Source organism: Homalodisca vitripennis, chromosome 5 (assembly GCF_021130785.1).
Source record: "Homalodisca vitripennis isolate AUS2020 chromosome 5, UT_GWSS_2.1, whole genome shotgun sequence".
NCBI lineage: Eukaryota > Metazoa > Arthropoda > Insecta > Hemiptera > Cicadellidae > Homalodisca > Homalodisca vitripennis.
The window spans coordinates 101048143-101068395 of NC_060211.1; the positions used below are offsets into that span (position 1 = coordinate 101048143).

A 20253-nucleotide genomic window follows, 5' to 3' on the forward strand; every position below is an offset into this window, starting at 1 on the left:
TATCTACATAAACATTAAATTCAGCCATACTAGTGGTGTGACTTTAACGCCACCAGGATTGAACGCATTAACTCTTACAGTGCCAGAGTCTCCTTTGTATAGTGAGGAATATCTAGATAGTGTCAAGTAGCATGAGACATTGGAACTTAATGTGTTAATGAGAGCACTTTTTTCTAAATATTGTTCTAATGCATCATATGACATGGTAAATACATTATAATCAACTCGATATCAAGCTTTTCTGCTATGGATCACAAGATGTTTGTATTACCAATATCCAAATATTGACTACAAAGTTATAAAAACTTGTAAAGTACCTGTTAAATTAATGTTGCTTGCATGAAATTCACCCAAGCATTATCTAGATAGAGTACAAGTATTATCCTGTTATCTAAGATGAAATAAATTGTTTCAACAATAAGTAGGATAACATTTTAATAAAATATGATTTTATCTAAAAAATGTTCTAATATAATTATATTTGGAGAAACAACACTATCTGCATTCTACTAGCAAATTCATGACATTCTTCTTACTAGTAATAGTCATAAGTTTATAGTTAATCTTTGTGTTATCACATTATTATGTAACTTGCAATGTTATTATATTATAAATAATTATACTTAGTTACATTATATATATATATATCTTGTACATATTTGGTTAGTTTTATTATTTGGAATTAAAGAATAAACATGTTATGTGAAGTTAATAAAATCAGTGCTATACCCCTGTGTAATATAATTTTTACTTCATTGATGCATTCAAACACGTAAGTACATCATCTAGTTCCTCGCCATATGCCGACGCGTAAATGCGGCATTGCGCACGCACCAATTTGACAACTGTGACAATGCCACAAGGTGAAGGGGATAGTGGAGTGCAGGAGCTGCCCATCGGGGCTGGATTTACATATGGGTTATAGCCCAGGGCGGCAAATTTTAGTAAAAAATAAATTATTCCAAAAGTTAAAAATATGTGAAACAAATTACTTGTAAACATAACAATTTGTAAATTAGAATTGTTTAAACAATTATTTGCTTAACATGGTTGGGGGGGAGGGCGGCAAATTGTGGATGGCCCAGGGGCGGCAAATCTTCAAATCTGCCTCTGCTGTCCATATGGCCACCAAGTTTACAATGAAATGTCTCATACTATAGTACCGTTCTTATATGTTATCTCAACTGTGAAATGTTTAAAGTAATTATTGCTGTAGGGTGCTGGCTCTAGCAACAGAGTACATAATCATGCCAAGTCCACTTACAGTTATTTGGGATGTTTGTATTAGTAGGCAGTACATTTAATCAAGAATCCCAAATACAACAGCATCATGGACTTCAAAATAAACGTTATCAAACAAATATTGGAAACACATGATGCACTGAGAGAAGAGGGTGCACCTGCTACGCTTGTCATGTCACCATTTACTGCACCCTCTACTAGCAAGGGAAAATGAAAAAAAAAAAAAAAAAAATAGAAGGAAAATAAATTGCTGCTTTGTGTGCTCAAATACAACACAGACTGGGCATAAAAGAAAAGAAACTGCTTATGAGTGACTTTAGTGAAGTAGTACTTTTTGTGTACCCGAGTTTCAAAAATGATTATACTTTAGCAAAATTCTAAAAGAATGTACAGTTTTAATACCTAGGAGGTGCAAATAATCATAATTTGCGTCTTTTATAATATTTTAATGTATTACAATTTATAATATTTTGAATAAATACAACTCAAAAGTGTTCTTCACTGCCTGGAATCCATAATAATGATTTTGCTTACTTTAGTAAACCTTAGGTAGGTCAATGGTTATAGCCATCAGAACTCCTCAACAGGTCTTGTCTTGTTAAAAATAAAACTAAAATGGTTTAAGGTCCTAATCATATAAAATATGAAGTAACAATAAAGAAAAAACTTTAATAACTAATTAAAAAGGTATAACAAAATTCAACTGGCTGACGTCACTACTCCGCTTCTGGTAGGGGATGAAATGAGCCCCAGCAGTGTTGCATCTGCCTCTAGCAATGTGAGATCTTTTTCCGAGCCGAGGAATCTAGACGACAACTCCAGGTCTCTCAGACTCAAACGGACACGAGCACCTCTCACATACTCACTGAAACATCCATCATTACTGAGTTAGCTTATGGAAAACAGATTGTTTTGTTAGCTGATCCTTCTTTAAATATTTTGTTAGATTAAACATAGAGCATATTTTATTCACTCAGCTCAGATTTATCAATGTGTGCCTATCTGCATCTATTAATTAATGAAAGCTTACAACTACTAAGATGCTGCTCATATGTAATCCATGATCTAAGTAAGGGAACATACCCAAAGTTGAGTTGGAATCTTTTTTATGGTCTTGAGAGGTGAAGCCAATTTGAATTGAATAAGAACACCATAATTTTACATAAAATTTACAGAGAAAGTTTCCTTGAGAAATTGACCATTACCCACAATTAATATAAAAAAGGTTCAAAATACTAATGAGAATGGTACATATTGTAACAGCCAATATTTATTGTGTCTCCAAACATTTATAACTATCAAGACATCTAAATAATAGTTATATCAGCATCAACTATTGAGATAAAGAGACTGAAAGTTACTATTTTCAGCCAAATAGTAAGTATTTATAAAGTTTGTTGAAAGTGTTCTAATTTTTATTTACTATCTGGCAGTTGGTTTTTGGTTTTCAAGCTAAGAAATTCAAACTAAAACAAAATTTATCATTTGATATCTTTAACTAACTTGATATACCCTCTTATTTTGACCTCCCAAAACTAGCTTGGCTGACAATCACGTTTTTATTAGGGAACATTTCTCTAGATCAAAGGTCTCCAAACTATTTGGTTCGAGGGCTAAATTTATTTTATTTTATTTTAGGATGCAGGTGAGCCTAGTACTTCCACATGATTTTATTGAATAACTAAGCCAATTTAGTAAGTTTCTAAGGAAATCTATTAAACATTTCCATAGACAGTACCATGATTTATTTACTAATATTAATACTCTTTACAGTTGTTGACAAAACATTAGTTACATTTTTCTGTCAAACCATGCCTTGTCTATCTCATATATCCATGCACTTGCCAATCGTGCAGTAAAGCAGATACGGTGGTTATTGCGAGATAATCGAATCAACCACCGTCGAGCGATCCTGTCCTTGCAAGAAATCCACCTGCCTGGCCATCGGTGGCGGTTCGGAAGTCACCATTAAGTCGTTGGTCCCCAGGTTAAGTGTTAGAGAAGGCTTCTTGGCCCTAACATTGCCTAGTCAAATAAGGCAATACTTCACTTTACTTTTACTTCATTTTTTGGTCAACAATGTCAGCCCATTTCGTCTCAAACTTAGACACCCCTAACCCCAACATAGATTTTAGGTCTTCATCAGAAGTTTCACTACATAAATTAATTTAATGACAATCGTTTTGAGATATAATGTTCACAGATGATGATAATCTTATATAAGTTTGTCCAAAACCTGAAGACATTGCACTTGGAAAATGTTTCGTTGTAATAGTTATCATCTGCAATAAAAAAGGGTACTTGCTCCACAAGGACTCGAACCCAGATCTCTTACTTGCTGGGTGTGTGCGCTACCACTACACAACAGAGACCTTACTTTTTACGATTCAATTATTTTGTATTTTGTCATTTCTGTCACATATATATATATATATAAATGAATGTTTGTGTGTTTGTCCTTTATAGACTCAGAAACTATTGGACCGATTTTGATGAAATTTTTGTGCGTTTTCAGTGGAATTCGAGAATGGCTAAACCAATTTAAATAGTTTATTTAATTAATTTTTTTAATTATAAATTGTTGTTGATGATGAAGTGTTTTACATTGGATCCGACAGACTGCACTATGACACGTAATACAAAGCGAACTGATACTTAACAGCTGTTAATACTTTCAGCTGAAGTTCATCAAAGAGGCAGAAACATTTGTTTACATTTAAAATTTAGAAAATTTTTATTGTAAAGTGCTTGATCAGTAGTGCAATGCAGGTTGCATAGAAGACGTCATTGCCTAATTTTAAATTCAGTTTGCGCCAATGATCAATAAACTATCTAATGCAATGAAAATACTATTAAACGCTATTATGAAAACAACCTCATTGTACAAATCCGTGAATGTTAGCACATAATATAATCAAATTTGGTTACATCGAAGGTAAATGAAAAGAGCCGAAAGAAGACACTTTATGATCGAAATTGGGTTTCTTTGATACATTTTCTTGAAGGCACACTCCTAAATAATACTGGAAATATCTTAGACAGAAAATTAATTGTAACAGATCGAATTTGATTCTTTATAACCTAATTAGTTTACCGAGATTCATCCATATACATTAATTGTTCTGAATAACTTATCAACACCTAGCATAAACCACGAAAGATAGAGGCAGGAATATGGTACATACCTTCGTAATGCGCCCAAGAGGCTCACGAAGGAACATCTATCAATTATCTCAGCAATGTTTAGAATGTGATAGAAAAAGAATAAGTGAATATAGTGTACTGTTTTCAACGGGAAATTGCGTGCAAAGCCGCGGGCAACTGCTAGTGTGTTATAATGAACAACCAAACTAACATACGAACAGAAAGACAAATACTTGCCAAATAACTTTTATTTACATTCATTAAATTTGTATAAATGGCAACAGTCGAATTTAATTTCAATAAACATTGAATCACAAAAAAGTACTTGCTCCACTGAGACTATATATATATATATATATATATATATATATATATATATATAAGATCTATGATATATAAGTCTTCAAAAAAAGCAGAAGAAATTAAATATAGAAGTTTTCAGCATTTAATCTAAATTAGAAATTTTCAACAAAGGAATAGGTGAACAAATTCTGAAAAAAATGTATACGTTAATAACACTAATTTTGGATTACAAAGAATAAATAATAATGCATTGTACAAGAAATGTTAATTACTTAACCACATCATACATTTGGCTGTTAAAATAACCCACACACCAGGACTTGAACTTCAATATTTTATGGTGCAACAAAGTGGTAGTTTGAAATCTGAACTCCGTCTGCATACTTAATCTTCGACATAAGGGGCAACCAACATCAGGCTGTAATATATCATAACAACCTACAATCTTGGGTTACATACTACGTAGTCTCTGTTTTACAATTAATTCTTATATGTTATAATACCTTGATATTGTTTTGTTTGTATACTTAGTATCTATTGCTGGTTTCATTCGGATCTACTTGGAATATTTGTAAAATTGGTGTTGTACCGTTGAAATAAATAAATTACATTAGTTTTTTTTCATGTTGTGATCCATAACTTTTTCAGGATATCCTCTATTCTCAAAAGAAATTTTTTTCCATTTTTGGACAATCATATTCAAATTTAACAGAACAAAGTATTTTTATTGTAACAGTTACACTTTTTGAAATAGATGTTTTAATATAATCAGGATGGCAGCTTAAATAGTGTAAATAAAATATTGCATTAAATTTGTATCTTTTGTGGATTTTCGTTTTTTTTTAACTTTACAACACTTAGCACTTTTGTCACAGCAAACTCTGCCTAGGAAACAACATCTAATCATTGTGCTTATCTCAGCACATCAGCCAAAGACCAGTCTACTTTATTTGTCTTTGTGTGGGAACATGCATCTTTTAGCTCTAGCTCTGGTATTTTATTTACAATTAGCATGCTTAAAAACACATATTTAGTATAATGCCTCAAATTGCTATGAGAGTAGTACAGAACATTTGGCTATTGGTGCTGGTATGTTACATTCACGTAGTCCTTAAATAATCTTAATTCTGGTAATTTATAATAATAATATAACATTTAAAGCTGTCTGAAGAAGTATAAAAAATAAATTGGGTTTCAGGATTACTTGATTGTACTGCAAGAGATTTAAGAGAGAACATCATATAAATGGTATCAAGTAATAGGACAAACTTAGAGAATAAGCACTTCTGGTCACAAATGTAGTTATTAACATGTTCACGACAATGGCTAATTTCCTGACATTTTTATTGCCGTTGAAATTTTCAATAATAACAATGAAAAACCATAGTCTTTTTTTTTTAATTAAACAGCTAAGTATAAAGAGAAAAGTATCTAGGCTTTGCAATTTTGTAAAAAAATTACTTCAATATATTCTTTCAATGTTTCTCCTGTACCCCAAGGGGTATTTAAAAAACTTTTTACCTTAAAAATAATTAAGCAATTTTGCGTCCGACAGTGTACACAATAGTCTGAGGTGTTTATTTAAGTGTAAAATCTAATTAAACAAACCACCAAGACAAGCAAACAATAAAAATGCAATAAGGAAATGTACAGCAACATGTACCCCATTAGGTACATGACATGCTTTACGAAAGCACAGTGAGTACTCACTCGTTCATATACAGGACAGCAGTTGTGAAAATTACATGTACCTGATGGGGTTAAAAAAAAAAAAAACACGTCGTGAATGTAAGAATAATAGATATCAACTATAAAATAGTGTTAGTTACCAATTAATTATAAATAAATTATTCTTACTGTCCATTTTTTGAAGGTCTAGTAACAACGCAATGAAATTTCCATCCAAAATCTACGTATAAATCATCATCCACAACATTAAATATAGTTCCTGTCACAATCTTTCCTTCAGGATCTCCAAGCTGAAACAAAAATGTATTCTACAATAATCATGAATTACATTTCACAAGACCATTTTGTTAGCATGTTTTAAAATATAACATAAATAGATGAATTACTATTTCAGTTCTAATATTTAATTAATGTGTACTTAGATTCATTGCATCTCTTGAAATCTGAGAAGAATCTAAGTATCTAATCAATCAATTGAATACAATTAATTGTACAAGTTTCATGATCAGTCCAGTAGCACATCGTGGTGATTGGCACAACCTGACATTTTTTAAATTGACAAATCTAAATTTCTGATATAATCACTGAAGCTTATTACAGCTAATACTAATAAAGAGATAATCTTAAATTTTTCACAGTTCTCTCTTAATTATTCTAAAACATCAATATTTTATATATTTATCAATATCATACATTTAATGAGTGCTAAGCATAATATTAAAGCATACAGAAGTGCTAAGCATAATATATGTATTATGCTTAGAAAGTAAAATTAGTAGTAAATCTCTTAGATTGTAACACTATGTTTGTAACAGTTACGATATGTAGCTAAAATTAAAGAGTAACTCTGTCTTTTTTATTGACATCTACCCCGCAGCTTGGATTCAATTAATTTGTAACTCATACAATGAACTAGTACTAGGATGGACTGGATAGTAATGACCATCAGTGTGGGCAACAGGAGCATCTTTGGTGCTGCCCCGCACTGATGAACGAAAAACATTCTTCAAGGTTCTAAAAATTCTAAAAGGCTGCTCACTAATGCTTGAGAGCTAAAAATGTTACAAAACTCAACTAACTACACATTACTCTACACATTTTATTCTAGGGTCAAGGTTCTTGAGAAAAATGCTACTGGACGTCCATTCTGTGAGAGGCTAGCAGCAATGGAATGCTGAAATTCATCCGTTTCAATGTCAAACAAAATACCTTCATCTATAGCAGAAATGGCTGATATCATTATTTCTCGTTTCATGTCTCCAAAGTCTGAGGCAGACTTTCATCTATAGCAGAAATGGCTGATATTATTTCTCGTTTCATGTTTCCAAAGTCTGAGGCAGACTGAAATGAAACTGGAAATGTTTTCGTTTGTATTAACTTGAAGTTTGCCTAAATAGTGCAATATCCACTTAGTATAATGCGATAGCATACCAATAGTTGTTCTTAACGAAGCTGTGTCTGTATGCAGTGGTAGATTTTATAGTGGTTTAAGTCTATCCTAATAGGTCTAATAGTTCTGTTATTTATCTCATAACCTAATAGTTTTATTGACGGAGAGAATAGCTGCTTTTCTTATCATTTATGGTATGTCCAAATTTCTTGACAGCCACAAGGAAGTTATTTAGGTTAATATCATGTTTATATTGATCCTTGCCATACACTGTAATGTAATATGCAAAGGTTCCAATTTAGATTTTCAGATTGTATACTGTAATGCCATTGATCAACCTCTAGTAACTACCTACACCATTTGTTACTCCGAATGGAATTCTGGTAAATTGATAAAGCCTATCGCCAGCTTCAAAAGCAGTGTATTTCTTTTCATCATCTCGTATGGGAATTTGATGGTGCTAAAAACAGAATATTTCGATACTTGAGAGACAACAAGCTCTATGCTAGGTAGAGAATAAGCATCTAAGAGAGTAAAGCGGTGTATAGTTTGAGAATAGCCTATTACCATTTGCCTTTTATGATTTTCATTAGTAGAAAAAAAGAGTCTGAGCTCTCCATGGTGATAGACTTTCTTCTATTACTCCATCTGCTAATAATTTTTCAACTTCATTCTGAATGAATATGTTATCATTTACTGAATGCCTACGAGACAGTAGCAATCGGTTACTGAATAAAGGAGAAGGTTCGAGCCAAGTATGAGGTACAGAGAAGACAATAAGTGGAGATTAGATTTGCTTCCACCAAAATTTATTTGAATTTGAGAATGATATTCCTGTAAATTATGACCCACTCTGAAATCAGCACAAAGAACTTTTAATACTGCAATTTTTGCTCTTATGTATGAATGCTCAGGGATTTTACATTTACAATACAGTAGCCAACAATTTGAGAAGTAAGTGAAGCAGATGCCATTGAAACCTTACCAGATCCAGGGAAAAGTCTGATGTTACTCTGAGAAACATCACTGATGTAACGAATCACTTAAAAAAACTCTCTGAGCTTGCAGTACCTATTAATGCCTCAACTTCATATTTGTCAATGGTTACTTTAACAACAGCATGTTTTAAGCATGAAAGAGAAGCTGTTGTTGTTTTTTTAGTCATGACCTACATGCCTTAGAGTAATGTCCCGATTTAGAACAAATGTTATAAACAGCGTCTTTATCAGGACAGTTTATGCTTGAATGTTAACTCACATAAGTAGCATTTAGCAGAAGAGTCAGCCGAACGTTGTGAGTCTTGATTGTCAGGAGTAACAATTATGATTGTAGCAGCATTTAAGACAGCATCAACTTAGAAGAACATGCTGAACTGTTACTAAACCAAGAGCCTGATTAGAAGCTTGTTCCAGAGATAACGTATTATTTATACTAAGAGCTGTTGTTGAATTTTTTAAGACAAAAATCCGCTTAGAAAAACATCTTGAATAAAATTATTTTTGTGATCTTCAGCAGTAACTGCCAAGTCCTCTTAAAGTAAACAAGTATTCGTTGACGGACTCACCTGATCTTTGCTTACGTGAAGCTGTTACCCTGCAAATATTTCATTTGTAGGTTTGATGAATATGCTATTCAAAATGTCAACTGCTTCCTCGTATGTTGTGGACTCAGATATGAATTCAAAAATTGGTTGTCAAACATGATTGATGAGGAGATTCAATTTATCCTCGGATTTTAATGCTTTTTTCCTTTGATGAGATTATATTCACAAATGTCTCAAATGTTCTTAACCAGTATTTCCAAAGTTTAGAGTGAACTTGGGTCAGAATCAAAGTTTTCAGGTCTTAAAAACTTATACATGTACATTAGAATTAGAATAAAACAGGAAACATACTATTTAATGTTTAAATGATATTAGATGATTAAATTGTAATGAAAAATAAACCCCACTTAATACAGGAACAGAATAAAGTTTTAATAATCTCAAAACAAACAATACAAATTAATACCGTTGAACAATACAGAATAATAAAATAAGTTTTGACATGTGATGTAAACCTATGATAGTGTGCATTAATTAATTATTCACCACAAATTACGTTATAGGTATTTTAAAGTACAGTATAAAAAGTAATGATGTTATTGTGAATAACAAAAATCTAGGATATGTATTTTTTATACAATATAACACACAAAACAGTATGTAATTTACTTAATTTTTAACTATTTTGAAGGATAAATGTGTCCGACACAAATAAAACATGTGCTTAACCATTGCACGTACTGCCATTATAAATTTGCAGTATTCGTGTCAGTAACAGGTAATTCAGTCATAACCTATTACCAGGATACTGTTGAAACAGCTAGGCTGAATGACTGTGTTCTCATAACGATTTTTTGGTTTTGGGTTACATGGTAACCAGTAACACCCAAGGCCATTTCGTGCAAGCAAAAAGGTAAGGAATGGAAATATTACTATGCAATATTATTATGCGATATACGTAGGTTTAGATTAGTTTATTGTAAATATATTACTAGTAGCACCAAAGTAAATAGTCTTTACAAACACTTACGTGATCTGAGCTTGAATGTGGGTAATACCTCAAGGAATGTTTTTCTTTTTCCGCCAGCAGTGCTGGAAGGCACCAAATGCATTTACAATTGGTATTTTCCTGATCTTAGACCACGTCTTAAATCGTATAATAATGTGATCTGACGTTGGAGATGATGGACGATCTGGACCGTGATCTGACGATTGGAAAATACCGATCAGCAATCAATAGCCTCAAGCCATCAGTGTGGGCTTTGGTGGGGCCGGATGCCACCCTGCACTTCTGGCGCAATAAGAAAAACTTCCCTTGAGATAGTACCCAAATTCAAGCTCAGATAACGTGAGCACCTGTTAAGGTTATCTTTAATTTTTTTATATTTGTAATATGTACGTACACAGGATAGCCTAAAAACAAATAGTACATAAGAAATTCATAAAACCCAATAATTGTGTTGTATAGTCAAATTTGAATTAACCAGTTTATCAGTCTATGTTACATTGCAGTTAATTAATTACAATTTTGTAAACTAACATGCTACCATGGTAACAGATTACGGGAACGTACTACCTCAACACATTACTTTGTAATAGGTATTGACAAACATTGGGAACGTACTACCTCAACACATTACTTTGTAATAGGTATTGACAAACATTAGTATTTCCTGACTCTAGCGACTATTTATCAAATACCATATACGTGATTTAACTTTTGTTTCAATTACTTTGGAACAATAATGCCGTACTGAATTACATTAGACTTTTAAAGTTGTATTATAATGAAGCTATATTTTTATTTTTAAAAGAAATATATGCATTTTAAACCATAGCAAATAATACAACTTGGACAGAATAAGATAATTGGAAGCTATTTTTATTTCGCTTTATACAATCATCGATACTTTACATATCAAATAACAGAACTATCAATCGATATCAACATATATAAAATTCTAAATTAAAGTCAAAAGTTTCAAATTAATTGAAATATTTTAAACAATAACATAATGTCATAAATAATTAAAAAAACTATAACCATTAATCTGACAAAACATTAAGACAGGTGACAGGAAAAGTGTCATTTAAATAATAAAGAAAACATAACAAACATCTTGAAACTGAAAAGGAGACAAGTCAATAATCTGGGTAGGGTACGATAAGCGGGCCCGGTTTTTTTATATCGAAGAATATAATCAACGATACCTGATAATATTAGCATCTCAAATCTTAGACTATCAATCGATATAAAAGTATCTATAGTCCTCAATAACAATCATATGTTTAAAATTAAAATATAAATTTAATATTTACAGTGATCAAACAAATTATTATAACCAAAATTAGGAAAACTGAAGACAACCATATTTCCTCCTCTCACAGTTACAGTTGTATCTTTCCCACAAATTTCACATAATGGGGTTTTCGGTCCAACATGTTGAAGTCACGAAAAACATGTCTTATCATCTTTCAAAGCAATGTCGTGTAGTTTTCTAAAATTGACTGCTATTCTTAATAATTAAATGTTACTTATATAAAATTGAAATATTACATTACGAGTATTATTTGAAAGTGTTTACAGCTGTTGATATAGATTATTTAAGTTAATTATTCAAAATAATTAATTAGTATTGATTGATTATATCGATGGTTATGATTAAGTAATATTGTTTGCCAATTTCGATATTAAAAACCGGGTTCGCTTATCGTACCCTACCCAATAATCTTTTAGTATTATTTTGCATAGTTCTCTAAATTTAACTATCTTTTTTGTATTTAAAATAAGTTACTTATAGAACAAACTGTGTTTAGATTATGAAAATGTATGTACAGTTGGTGCAGATGATTTGATTTTAGTTATTGTTCAAATTGGGGAGACTTTAATGAGCGGCCTACACTCGTTATTCGATTGCTGTTATCGAACAATTCATATATTATCCAACTTCGATATGTAAAAATCATACACAATAAGAGTTATAATAAATTACTGTAACAAGAAGAATTTCGTACATTACAATTTCTAAAACATAAATTTTATAATAACATTACAAAACCAAATATGGCCTAGACTTATACATCAAAGGAACCTTACAATATTTATAACTTGCCCAGCTTGATATCAATAAGCAACTGCTATTGAGAAATGGAGGAAAGAATTCTCCCCATGTGTTACCAGAAACCAAAAACCCACATGTTAAAGCCACTTACACAAATCTCGTCACTTGTGAGAAATATCTTACATATTTTCCACATATTCATTACTATTAACGGTACTTTGGGATTATACCGACCACACCAGTATGAAGAACACAAAAATATAAATTTATAGAAACAAACATGATAGAACGAAAAAAACAACTCTTTAATTACAAACTTACAAGCATTTCCAGCTATTGTGATCGTTATTGTTGTCGCTGTTAACTTATCTTTCTCGAGAATCCCGATTACGGCAGGCCGCGCGGAATCACATGATTATTTAAGTTTTTTGCACGGTACATAATTGCCTTTCCATTACAATTCAATTTATATTTCTAAACAGCCCCTCTAGAATTTCATATTTTACTGATAGGTACTATCTCGAGGGATGTTTTTTTTTCTTCGGTGCTGCCCCGCGCTGATGGCCGGAGGCACTCACATTTTGGGTGGCGGAGTGTGATCAAGAATAAAAACAAGATTTGAGTGTTTTTTTTTTTTTTAATAAAGAGTTTAGTTTTTGTTTTGTAATGTTTGTTTTTGTTGAATTTTTGTGTTTGGAGAAATGTAGGGGTAAAACACGAAAGTACAACAAAGCGACGCACCAGCTGAACGGGCGGCGAGACTCTGCAATCACGTTATCTACTAGACCGCTCGACTTTGACCTCTGTCTGAGGATGGGGAGGGGTTTGCGATAAGACAATTCCTGTTTTATATTGACGAAATATTGTTCTACGCTAATCTAGTAATCAGTAGAAGCAAAATGTGAAATAACAATTCATATCTAGGTGTGGTCGGTATAATCCCAAAGTACCCTATTAACTAATAAGTTGATTTCATATGCTAAGTTAAATAAATTGTAATATTGAATTATCCTACGGATAAAAACAATCAAACCATTCGATAAGAGCAATCAAATAATGTGAGTGTAGGCAGTCTCCCATTCAAATTAATTACCTTCAGTTGAATATATCACTGGGTATAATAATTAAATATCATTTGATAATTTTTATATAAAAAACCGGGTCCGCTTATCTTACCCTACCCTACAACTTTGTTTATAGAAAGTTTTGAGCAGCGTAGCACTCCCGGGTAGGGTACGATAAGCGGACCCGGTTTTTTTATTGAAGAATGTAATCATCGATACCTAATATTCGCATATCTCAAATCCTAGACTATCAATCGATATAAAAGTATCTATAGTCCTCAATAACAATCATATGTTTTTAATTAAAATATGAATTTAATATTTACAGTGATCAAACAAATTATTATAAGCAAAATCAGGAAAACTGAAGACGACCATATTTGCTCCTATCACAGTTACAGTTGTTCTTTCCCACATATGTCATATAATGGATTTTTCGGTACGAGTCCAACATATTGAAGCCACGTAAAACATGTCTTATCTTCTTTCAAAGCAATGTCGTGTAAATAGTTTTATAAAATTGACTGCCATTTTTAATAATCAAATTTTACTTAGGCCTATATGTAAAATTGAAATATTACCTTACATGTATTATTTGAAAGTGTTTACATCTGTTGATATAGATTATTTAAGTTATTTGTTCAAAATAATTAATCAGTATCGATTGATTATATCGGTGGTTATGATTAAGTAATATCGTTTGCCAATTTCTACATAAAAAACCGGGTGCGCTTATCGTACCCTACCCGCACTCTCAATTAATTTACAGAGTAAACATGACTGGCAGCATATGTCTGTGATTCAATAGAATAGATCACTCAAGTGTTGGGTGCTTATTTTAATACAAGCATGTAGCCAGTAATCTAGCATAAGTACAAATAAAGGTAGGCTAAATGTTTAAAATAAATCAAACTTACATCAACAAATTTGGAGTTTTTCAGCAGATTAAGAAAAGATGGTTCTTTTTCCTCTAGTACATTCTCTTTGGCAGTAAACTTATCAAATGCCTTGGCAAATCCTCCCTTTTTGGAGTGTTCTTCTAATTCTTTATTTTGATCATTTTCAAATGAACTTGAATACTGGCAAACAAAAAAGTTAGGTTTGATAAACCTTGATGAATATGTGTCTATTCTTTTAGTGACAAACGATAAAGTGTCAATACTTCTATAGACTTTCAAATTAGCAACAGTTTTTAAAGCATAATGAAAACATAGTGATCAAATTGCTTTAAGTACGAATTAAAAGTAATTGTTCACAACAAACTAGAGATGTGTCGGGACTCCTGTAACGGGTAATTGTAACGGTTACTCTCTTGTCCCGAGAGTAACCGTTACAAAAAACTGAATGTAACCGTTACAGTTACTCCCGTATTCTTACACCAAGGTTTTATTTTATTTTTAATACGTGGTTTTTATGTGCTCTATAAACCTTGGTCTTGCTCCAGTAACCGAAACAACGTACCTTGTACCCTTTAGCTGTTTGCCGTTGCAGTTACTCCACTCGAGTCATGGTACCAGTAACCGAAACATGTTCCCTTGTACCTTTTTAGCTCTTGGCCGTTCCAGTTACTCTGGCAGTTACAGTTACTCGAGTACCAGTAACAGAAACCTGTACCTTGTACCTCTTTAGGTCTTGGCCGTTACAGTTACTTATTCCGTTACAGTTACTCTAGTACCAATAGTACCAGTAACCGAAACATGTACCTTGTACCTCTTTAGCTCTTGCCCGTTACAGGTACTCTGGTCGTTACAGTTACTCGAGTACTTTTGTACCAGTAACAAACTTTTGATTGTACATAATTATTATGTAGGTATAATAATAGTCAAATAAACACTAATATTGTCCAATAATTTACTTTATTAAAAATAATATGAAGTCTATAATTATATTACATTAATTTAAAACAAATTCTACAAATAATCATGAGCAATTTATAATAGCAATCATAATTCATTATACAAATATTATTATTAATTTTATTATTTTTAATTATTTATTTATTTTTAGTTGCATTTTATTATGTGCAGTTTTTTATTTATTATTTAACATAAATATTAAATAAATGTGTTTTTTCGTTTATTAAAAAAATGAATGATGGATAAATAATATATTATTGTAATTTCGTATATTTTTGTTTTCAATGGGTTATCAAAATAAACAGACAGCCGGGGACTCTACAATAAAGTACTGAAAATAAATCATTACAACTGAAATGGAACTTACTGTACGTACATCAAACATAACCTCATTTATCATTCAAATTCACGCCGCGTAATGGTGGCGCAAGTAACAGCGAGTACTTTGTAACGGGTACTTGTAACCGTTACTGAAGAGTACCAGTAACGGTTGTAACAGTTACTGAAAAGTACCCGGTTAGCCCACCTCTACAACAAACCGGAGAAATAGTTTGTTCCCTTAAAATGTTATTATCAACCTAACCATAATGAAAATACACCCCGTAAATTAAATTAAAACAGCCAATATTTACAATACTATGAGGTTAGAATAACATCAAAGTATCAAACATAACCTGAGACCATGAATGAAATGAACAGTGTTGCCAATCCACTTTTGGAAAATTCCCACCAGTACCTGAAAAAAATACCACCTATGAGCCCAAATTACCACCTTGCTTTAAAAGTATATTTAGGCTACTAAAGTGTGTTATCGACATCGTATGACAGTCTATATTTGTAAATGCAGGGTGTCTTACCAAAACTGAACATATAAAATTCCCTGACTTTTCCAGGTTTTTCTAGGTTAGACACTCTTAAATGGCTTAGACGAGCAGGATTTTTTATTGCATTGAATATGGTTGATTTTAGAGCATAATATCATAAACTTATATTGTAAAAAAATTAACTTTTTACTTTTTTACAGAGACAATTTGCATGAAAAAAGTTAGTTTCAGAAAAACAAATTTAACTTTCAATGAGCTTGGATCCATGCCAAAGTTTTTAAATAGAAACTTGTAAACTGATAAAGCAGACATTAATCATGCAATCCTGCTGTGATTCAAAGAAGGAGTAAAGGAATATAATATGTAAATGACTTCTAAAATCTCACTGTCAACCAGCTAAGCACAGGCTTTAGGTTTGAACATACTATAGGCCTACAAAGTATTATTTTAGGAAAGGCCTACCAAAACCAAACATGCAAGGTTAAGCAAAAATACTTACAACACTCTTTCATGAATATCCTACCTCCAAAATAGGTTGTTTACTGATGTACAGTTTAATAAATTTGTATGATAAATCACATGAACTGTTATGTGTTTGTTCTAAAAAAATCCACTTTTTTTCCTTTAACTCAACTTGTAGCTTTATGGAAAAAATTACACTAGAATCACTGTTTTTTAAATGTGTTAACCACAATTTTTTAATGTCAGGCAAAGTGCTAGGCACACATAGTCTTGAAATTAAAACCTTAGAAGGCTAGCATTACCATGATGTGTTTAGCCTACTCTATAACTCAGGTTCAAATATTTATTTATATATAAATATATATATAGTATATAATATACACACAAAATTTATTTCACAATATATCACTTGATGACCAAAAATATGAATCACAATATATTTGGCTATATTAACACAGTTTTAGTTTTTTTAAAAGCCAAAATAATAATAATAAGGCCTAATTTCTTATTGCCATATATTTCTTGTGAGCATTTCCTTGGTAGGTTTCAAATTTAACACATCCACCGCTATTTCGGATTCCTTCCCTTGTACCCATCAATGAAACGACTGTTTCTGTTTTCAATTTGTTTCTGTCATTGGTTTTGCAATGCTTCAGTTCACTGAATATTCGTTCGACAGATGAATTTGAAAATGGCAGTATAAAAAAGTAAGTTAAACACTTTTTGTATTTCTGTAAACATAGCATCTCCAGCGACTGTCTTTAGACTGAATACAGCCTTCCAATATTGCATAGCAGACTCATTTGCATCAAGTTTATGCTCTTTGAAGTCTAGCAAAGCATGACTTTTCCCACTGATTGTCGAGTTTTTGGACATCAACAACTTTCTTCAGAACGGGAAATCTGTTTAATGACATGAGCCAAAGACCTTACTTTGAAGGTTTGGGCACTTTTTGGCTCCAAGACACTGAGGACATCAAAAACTTCATCAGAAAAATCAAATCTAGATTTGATTTGTGTGACCAATTCCACATAGAAGCTTAAAATACTTTTTAAGAAAACTTCAATATCTTTCTTTTCTGCATTTTTTCTTTAATTCATTAAATGTTTCTGTTGCCTGAATGCCTAAATATATTTTGTTCTAATTGCAGGAAATGACGGGGGTTTGAATGCTCTATAATGGAACATGATGGGTGTGTATTTTTAATGTAGTTTAAGTCCATGTAGTTTGTACACAGATCTTGAAGCATCTTCTTGTGAACCTCTGGTCGCAATCTATGGAGAAGTGGTGTTTCGGATTGGAACATTACATTAAAATCTGTTAGCATACCAAGAACATAAGACATAAACTCCAAGTATAAGTAGATAAATTGGTTGTTCATAGCAGCTAACATGCTATCCACTGTGTTTGACGGGTCTTCGACAGAAGCGGTCAGCAGGTAGGGCCTTCAACGGTTGAAATTGTTCAATCACTCTGTCAACGCAAGATTTTAATGACAGCCATCTTGTTACTGCTGGTGATAGTATTTTGTGGATTTCCTCTTGAAAAAACTCTTGGAACTGTACAAAGGCAGACTGTCTCCCAAAACTTCTGCTGAAGTGAGCCCCAAGATTTCGGAGCAAATCCTCCACTGTCTTTGGTAACTTCATACATGCTTTACTTGCCGCCAGGTGGATCATGTGGCAAGAACACTTGACACCATGCAATGTGAGGGATTTCTATTTTCAAAAGTGAAAAAACCGAAATGATGCTGCCCCACCATCACATTACATGTGTCAGAACTAAATCCCACTAAGTTTTCAATGGGTATATTTTTTGATTTCAGCGAGTTCATCATACCAGTGAATAATTCATCAGCAGTGCTAGATTTGACTTCAAACATGTCAAATAAATTAGTTTTTGGCGTTCCAGTTACATCATCAATATAGATACTGTGAGGGCACATTGATTAACCGATGCCTGATCCGTTTGTCTCATCCATGATCAAGGAGAAAAAACGATCCTGGTGCCCTTTAGTTTTTGGTTAAATCAATTCCATGAATGCGGGACCTAAGGCTTTTTTTAATCACAGTTGTTGTTTTAGTGCGTTTCATACACAGTTTAGCAGCAATTTCTGAGTCCGGAAAGACCGATTTGCACAGCGGAATCAATGTATCCATCAGCGGAAAAGGGCAGGTTGTTGGTTGCAATTAGGCCGGCTAATTTTAATTCTGCTCGTTTGACACTTTTATCTGTTGTAGTTCTTTGAACAATTTTTTTTAAGTCTTTGTTAGTGGCTATCTCCTTGATTAATTTTAGGTGCTTGAGGGGACTTTCCATGACGCAACAATCTCTGTTTTATGCGCCCCCATGACTGCATCACAGACACTACAATATGCCATGTCCTTGTCCGGTTCTTTCTTTGACTTTTTTTTGTAGCCAGTTTTTGAACTGGGGGTCATTCAACCCAGTTTGAATTGAATTTTCTTTCTTTTTTACTAGGCCTAATGGTGGCAGTATGGGTAAACCTAGACACAATTTTTAGGCCTAGCAGCAGTTTTTGGTTGGGTTGGTTATTTGAAGTTGAGTGTACGGCTAGGTCTGTATCAAGCTCAGTTTCCTTGCTACTAGCAGCAATATTAACCTGGTCCTCCTCACTAGAGCTTTGACCTAATGGTTCTGGATCATCTGGATCTATTCCTAAGTCTTCGTACTCCATTGGGGAATTGCAACAAGGAGACGGATTGAACTAAGGCCAAATAGATTTTTTGCTCGAATTCACCATGTGAGCTTTCTACAATACGACTTTGCTCTGTCTACTTTCATTCCAATCTTGTGTCCTTTTTTCTCATCCTTCATCTTTCTTAGGGCTTAGGCCTACCTTTTAATAATAAACTTATTCCATCTTAGTTTAACTTAAGTTAGTCCCAATTAGAGATTCATGTCAATAAAAGCTAGTTCAAAGTTAGATGGATTTATGGAAATGGAAAATGTAAAAATTAGTTAGGCCAACACTAACTATAGTTAAGGTGATGTTTTAGTATAAGCTTTTAAGGGAAAACAATTATGAAGCACTGAGCAGATAGGCTAGTAGTAAGGTTATTACCTAAATGCATAAAATAGGACTAGGGGGGGGTTCGTTTTACCTAGCTATAGGGGGCGAGCAAAGAGAGGAGGATGAGGGGGAGCTCGATGAGCAGGAGGACCCCTATAATCATATTTACAAAACAAATCGATTTGTAATGAACTTTTAAAGGTCAGCAAAGCTAGCTCCATCACAAAAGTGTCATCTACACTCTAAAAAATAATAGTACCAAGAAGAAAAATTTAAGTCATTGCACAAAAAAGAGATCTTACGTTCTTAAGTTTTCAGTATGCACTATATAAAATAATGGTCCCAAGGGGAAAAGATGTGGCCAAAGCACTACTAACAGTTTAATGACATTGAAACACAATAAAAATAATGGGCCTTGCAGTCCGAGGAAGAAAAAAATAAAATAATTCGCTAACATTTGTTGTAGCCTATTGACCTATGGCCTAACAGTCTACACAATTTCACTCACATACTTTACTATTCTAGGTCCACCAACACGATATTAAAATGCAACGATAAAGAAAACTTGAAATCTTACGTTATCTTGGAAAAACGTACTTAACCTAAAGCCAAACTCACGAACGGGCCTATGAAAATCTTA

At 32.7% G+C, this 20253-nt stretch overlaps 1 protein-coding gene across 1 annotated transcript; it reads right to left on the minus strand.

The window, feature by feature from the left end:
* Positions 1-1891: 1891 nt before the first annotated feature.
* Positions 1892-14654, minus strand: LOC124363564 (28S ribosomal protein S28, mitochondrial-like; the record flags this gene model as incomplete). The annotated part of the gene is made up of 3 exons (XM_046818817.1): positions 1892-2107; positions 6547-6668; positions 14355-14654. Coding segments are annotated over 3 exons (588 nt in total), but the record flags the coding sequence as incomplete, so codon positions are not given.
* Between the last annotated feature and the right edge of the window lie 5599 nt (positions 14655-20253).